The sequence below is a fragment of the Mustela nigripes genome, chromosome 13 (assembly GCF_022355385.1).
Source record: "Mustela nigripes isolate SB6536 chromosome 13, MUSNIG.SB6536, whole genome shotgun sequence".
Lineage (NCBI taxonomy): Eukaryota > Metazoa > Chordata > Mammalia > Carnivora > Mustelidae > Mustela > Mustela nigripes.
Genome location: NC_081569.1, coordinates 50332053 through 50337807, shown reverse-complemented (window position 1 = coordinate 50337807; position 5755 = coordinate 50332053). Strand labels below are relative to the sequence as shown.

The 5755-nt window shown below is 39.6% G+C and overlaps 1 protein-coding gene across 1 annotated transcript; it reads right to left on the bottom strand.

The window, feature by feature from the left end:
• Nucleotides 1-640: 640 nt before the first annotated feature.
• On the bottom strand, nt 641-1576 carry LOC131998621 (olfactory receptor 4S2-like). Its single transcript, XM_059371111.1, has one exon. The coding sequence runs from the start codon at nt 1517-1519 to the stop codon at nt 641-643; it is 879 nt and encodes a 292-aa protein (XP_059227094.1). The 5' UTR covers nt 1520-1576.
• Nucleotides 1577-5755: the final 4179 nt, after the last annotated feature.

Here is a 5755-nt window from a genome sequence, read left to right as displayed (position 1 = left end):
AGAAGGAAGGGAGAGAAGGTGGGAGGGAGCAAGGAGGCAGTTTCTGGGGAGATACACTTCTGTTTTTAAGAGAAATGGTCAGGGGCACCTAGGTGGTTCAGTTATTAAGTGGATGCCTTCAGTTCAGGTCATGATCCTAAGGACCTGGAATCAAGCCCCACATCAGACTCCCTGCTCAGTGGGAGGTCTGATTCTCCCTCTCCTACTCCCCCTGTGTGTGTTCACTCTCTCGCTGTCTCTCTCTCTATGTTTCAAATAAATAAAATCTTTTTAAAAAGAGAGAGAGAGAGAGGTGGTCAGGTTCCTCAGAGGTATCTTTCTCTTGTAACCTCATTCTTAACCATTCATTATAGATTAAGAAAGCTTAATTTGAGTTGAAGAGGTCTATAGCAGTTAAATGAGATACTGAGTTAGAGTGTTTATTCTCCTACTCTAAAAGTAAGAAAAGATAAACCTTGACAATATGGAAAGGTCTAAGTTTAGCCCACCTAAAGACAGAAAAAAAAAATAGTCTCAATTACTGCCTGTTCAATGAAAGCTACAAGATAGTTGAATTTTAAAGCCTATTCCTTAAAATCATTAATAAGTTACAGACCGTTTAAGGTATCAGCTAATTCTCCAATTCTGCCATTCTGATAAGCTAGCCCTTCTGTTTTTCCTTCAAGGAGACCTTGCGGCTCCAAATCCGTTTCATGGCATTCTTTACATCCGCATTCCTCAGAGTGTAGATGAGTGGGTTTAACATTGGGGTGATGGTAGTATAAAACACAGACACAGCCTTATCCAGTGGGAAAGTAGTGGATGGACGCAGATAAATAAAGAAACAAGGGACAAAGAAGAAAGTCACTACAGTGAAATGAGACCCACAGGTAGATAGAGCCTTGCGCCGGCTCTCTGAAGACCGCTTGCGAAGACTAAATAGAATAACAGTGTAGGAGGCCAGAAGAATGAGGAAACACCCCAGAGCGATGAGACCACTGTTGACAACCACTAACATATTTACCAGGGTTGTATCAGCACAGGCAAGGTTTAGGACTGGGTGGACATCACAAACGTAGTGGTCAATGACTTGATTATTGCAGAAAGGTAGCTGAAAGGTCAGGAAGGTCTGAACAAATGAATGACCCAGGGCTCCCAACCAGGACAGTGATGCCAGCACAATACAAACATTGGCACTCATGATGGTAGTATAACGGAGAGGTTGGCAAATGGCAGCATAGCGGTCAAAAGCCATAATGGTCAAGACAAAAATCTCAGCACAACCAAAAAAGTGGAAGGTAAACATCTGAGTTACACAGCCCCAGTAGGAAATGGTCTTTTTCTCAGAAATAAAGTCTGCAATCATCTTGGGTGTTGTGGCTGAGGCATAGGCAATGTCCACAAATGACAGGTTACTAAGGAAGAAATACATGGGTGTATGGAGTCGGGGATCAGAAAAGACCGTAAGCAGAATTAGCAAATTTCCCACCATGATCACGATGTAGAAGAGGAGGAATAAGGCAAAGAACATCAGTTGCATTCCAGGATCTTGGGAAAGTCCTAGGAATATAAACTCCGTGACATTGTTAGCCACTTCCGTGGGGACCCAAGTGATACTGGTTTGGTGGCTCTGGTTCCCTGAAAAAATGAATAAATACCACAAACCACTATAAGCATGGTAAAGCCTAACTGGAAGAGTCTTGTGAAAATATTTAACTGATGTTAAGTAGTAAGTGAAATTCTTCATATTTCTTGAACATAGTTAATAGGTATTCTCCTCTCCATTAATTTTTTATCACATTATTTGCCCATATGGGATTTTCTGTTACACCTAAACCTATATTTCTCAGGTGTTTAATGTGTGTAAGAATAGTGTGCCATGGGGCGCCTGGGTGAACGCTGTTGGGCATCTGCTGCTGTGTTCTGCTCAGGTAATGATCCCAGGGTCATGGTATCGACTCCTGCATAGGGCTCCCTGCTCCCCGGGGAGCCTGCTTTTCCCTCTCACTCTGCCTGCCACTCCCCTGCTTGTGCTTGCTCTCTCTCTCTCTCTCTCTCCCCCTCTGTGTGTGTGTTTCAAATGAATAAATAAAATCTTCAAAAAAGAAAAAAAGACAAGGAATAGTACACACCATATAAGTGCTAGAAGAATCACCCATGAAGCACTTAGGTTACATGACACATTGTAAATGAATATATAATTATCGTCACCCATCTTATTGACTGGAGAACATGCTGAATGGAAGAGGGAGAAAATCTGGATAAGAGTCCTCTTAGGACACTAAACTCCTTACTATGCCCATCTCCTAGTTCCCGTTTATATGTATTTCCAAGCATTCCATGTTTAGAAAATATGTCTACTGCTGACACCCACCCTCTCAAATACATTCTTTGATTACAGTATTACCAGAATATAGTCCATATTCTTGAACGGTTTCCCTTAAGAGTTTAGGTAGGATGACCCAAAAATGTTTGAACAGCTGCTATATTCTTTCTGAATAGTGACAATCTCAATGTCATCTGGGGTCCCCTCGGAGGCTGAGAAAACTATTCCAACTCTAAGACCCAAGATCTTTCTACTATCTTCACTGGAAGAAAGATCATAGGATTTAAAGGTAGAACAACATGGCCCGACTCAACAGCTCTGCCTCTTACAGGCTGTGTGATCTTAACATAATTTTTCTCACTTCTATTAACTTCAGTGTCTTCCCAGGGAAAAGATAATGCCACCCATGTGAATATCCTATTAATTAATGGACATAAAAGCAACAAGTTACCAGTAAATCTAAGTCATAACCATTTCAGTGAAAGAATAGCAGAAGCATCAGTATCAAATGTCTGAACATTGTGGACCAGGGCCTCTATGGGATGGATCATTTCCAATGGTCCATCCACATTCTTAGGTCAGATTTAGTCTCTCAGATAATTCCAAAGAGTAAATACTAGCTATAATGGTGTTAAAGAAACAACTTCATAAGCCCACCTAAATTATTTCAAATCAAACAAATTACAAGACTGCAGCTCCCTAAAATCCTCTGGGAAAGAGATTTAGTCTTTAGTTTCTTCTGTGAGTGATCTGCAAGGAAGAGAGATCAAATATTCTGGATCTCTTTCCTAACATGAAGTTCCCTCCCACAGCAAGCTCTTTGTGCAATAGTATCCTTGACTTCAATATCCCTCATAGAGACATTAAGACACATGTACATGTTTTCATGTCTCTGGTCACTTGACATCATTTTATTACCTGCCAATATTTTGAACTTATACCTATAGAAACATTTAAAGTACCAATTTATCCTGTTCCTGTATTTTTCTACAACTGAGGGAGTAACTTACTAAATATTTGTGGAACAAAGAGATAAGGAATATTGGGACGCCTGAGTGGCTCAGTTGGTTAAGCAGCTGCCTTCGGCTTAGGTCATGATCCCAGCATCCTGGGATTGAGTCCCACATCGGGCTCCTTGTTCAGCAGGAAACTGCCTCTGCCTCTGCCTGCCACTCTATCTGCCTGTGCTCACTCTCTTTGACAAAAAAAAAAAAAAAATGTTTAAAGAGATAAGGAATATGAATAAGTAAAGTCTTGAAAAAAAAATCTGGCCATGTGTACATGTAGCATAACACAGACTATTTATGGTACCATCTATATCATCTACACTTCACACAACACCAATATTTATTCATCCTTTCAATTGAAATATTTATGGAGCACATTTGCCATATCCGGTATTATGCTATGAACATGAAAAGATAAATAAAACCCAATACCTGGCATAAAGCCTTTCATTTTAAAGTAGTGCCTTTAAAAGACCTTCTCAAATCCTCTTAGACTGGACCATAACTTATGTAAATCCTATACTAATGCAAATGAAAAACAAAAACAAACAAACAAAAAAAACCCTTAGTGATCACTTGACTTTATTTCACTCATCAAACCATTGGTGAAAGTAAAGTTCAGGGAGGAAACTGAATTATCTAGGCTGCACTGTTTAGTGTAAACCTGGAACTAAATTCCAACTTAAATAATATTGATACACTTTAAATTACAGTAGACTATTTCCTAAATTACTTAATAGAATTATTAGAACAGGGGAACTTGGGTGGCTCAGTTGGTTAAGCATCTGCCTTCAGCTCAGGTCATGATCCCAGGGTTCTGGGATAGAGCCCCACATCAGGCTCTCTGCTCAGAGAACAGCCAGCTTCTCCCTCTCCCTCTGACTGATGCTCTGCATACTTGTGCTCTCTCTCTGTCAAATAAATAAATAAAATCTTTAAATTAAAAAAAAAAGAATTATTAGAACAGATGTTATAATTGGTTGAAAAATTTGAAGATTCCTTTTTATTCCTGAATATGATTTGACTATATTAAAATTGCCCTTGCCTTTCTCTCTGGTTGTTAACTTGTCATTAAAGATGTGAAACTTACTCTGGCCATCTTGAGTCTGGTCCCACGACATGGATTTGGACAATCTCAGATCTTCTTGGATCAATAAACCTTTCTGAGATGAAAATGGGCTCTCCATCTAGATATTGATGCTAAAAGATTGAAAACTATATAGTGATATTCCTCTTATGTGTTTGTCCCATTTCACTGAAGAATTATACCTATAGACTGAGAAGGTGTTCTACTGAGAAGGTGTTGTACATTATTTGTTCTCTCTCTCTTTCTCCTCTCTCAGAGTATTTTATGGCTTCTAGCTGTGCCTTGGCCTTCTTACCTTGGTCTGTAATACTTTATTTCTTTATTCCTGACTTCCAAGAAAGAGATTCTGCCAGCAATCTTTATGCATCATCACAGCCCTGAGGGAATGGCTAGACAGGTGATTAGGTAGCATCTGGAGAGTACTGTTAGAGAAACTGCAAGTATAATTCCCACTAAGAGACCCCTTGTAAGACTGTATTGGAGTCTACTTGGTAAATTACTTATTAAAAATATGCAGGCCATTTTTACAGTGTTGCACCATTTACTCAAAGTTGGTGCAAGGGAAGGTAATTGATGCTCTGTGTCACTATATTGCACCAAAAGCCCAAGTACAGTAGTTTCTAAAACCATTAAACTGTTTTCATTTAAAATTTCATTTTAAAATTTCCTGAAGCTCAAGTACACAAGCAAAATCTTTTTTTTTAATTACTAAACAGATTTATTTTTTTTTGTTTCTTTTCAGCTTAACAGTATTCATTGTTTTTACACCACACCCAGTGCTCCATGCAATACTTGCCCTCCCTAATACCCACCAACTGGTTCCCCCAACCTCCCACACCCCGCCCCTTCAAAACCCTTAGGTTGTTTTTCAGAGTCCATAGTCTCTCATGGTTCACCTCCCCTTTCAATTTACCCCAACTCCCTTCTCTCCATCTCCCCATGTCCTCCATGTTATTTGTTATGCTCCACAAATAAGTGAAACCATAGGATAATTGACTCTCTCTGCTTGACTTATTTCACTCAGCATAATCTCTTCCAGTCCTGTCCATGTTGCTACAAAAGTTGGGTATTCATCCTTTCTGATGGAGGCATAATACTCCATAGTGTATATGGACCACATCTTCCTTATTCATTTGTCCGTTGAAGGGCATCTTGGTTCTTTCCACAGTTTGGCAACCATGGTCATTGCTACTATAAACATTGGGGGTACAGATAGCCCTTCTTTTCACTACATCTGTATCTTTGGGGTAAATACCCAGGAGTGCAATTGCAGGGTCATAAGGAAGCTCTATTTTTAATTTCTTGAGGAATCTCCACACTGTTCTCCAAAGTGGCTACAACAACTTGCATTCCCAC

What these genes read in the sequence shown, in the direction of transcription:
- LOC131998621 (XM_059371111.1), bottom strand. Translation starts at nt 1,519, where the DNA reads ATGCAACTGATGTTCTTTGCCTTATTCCTCCTCTTCTACATCGTGATC.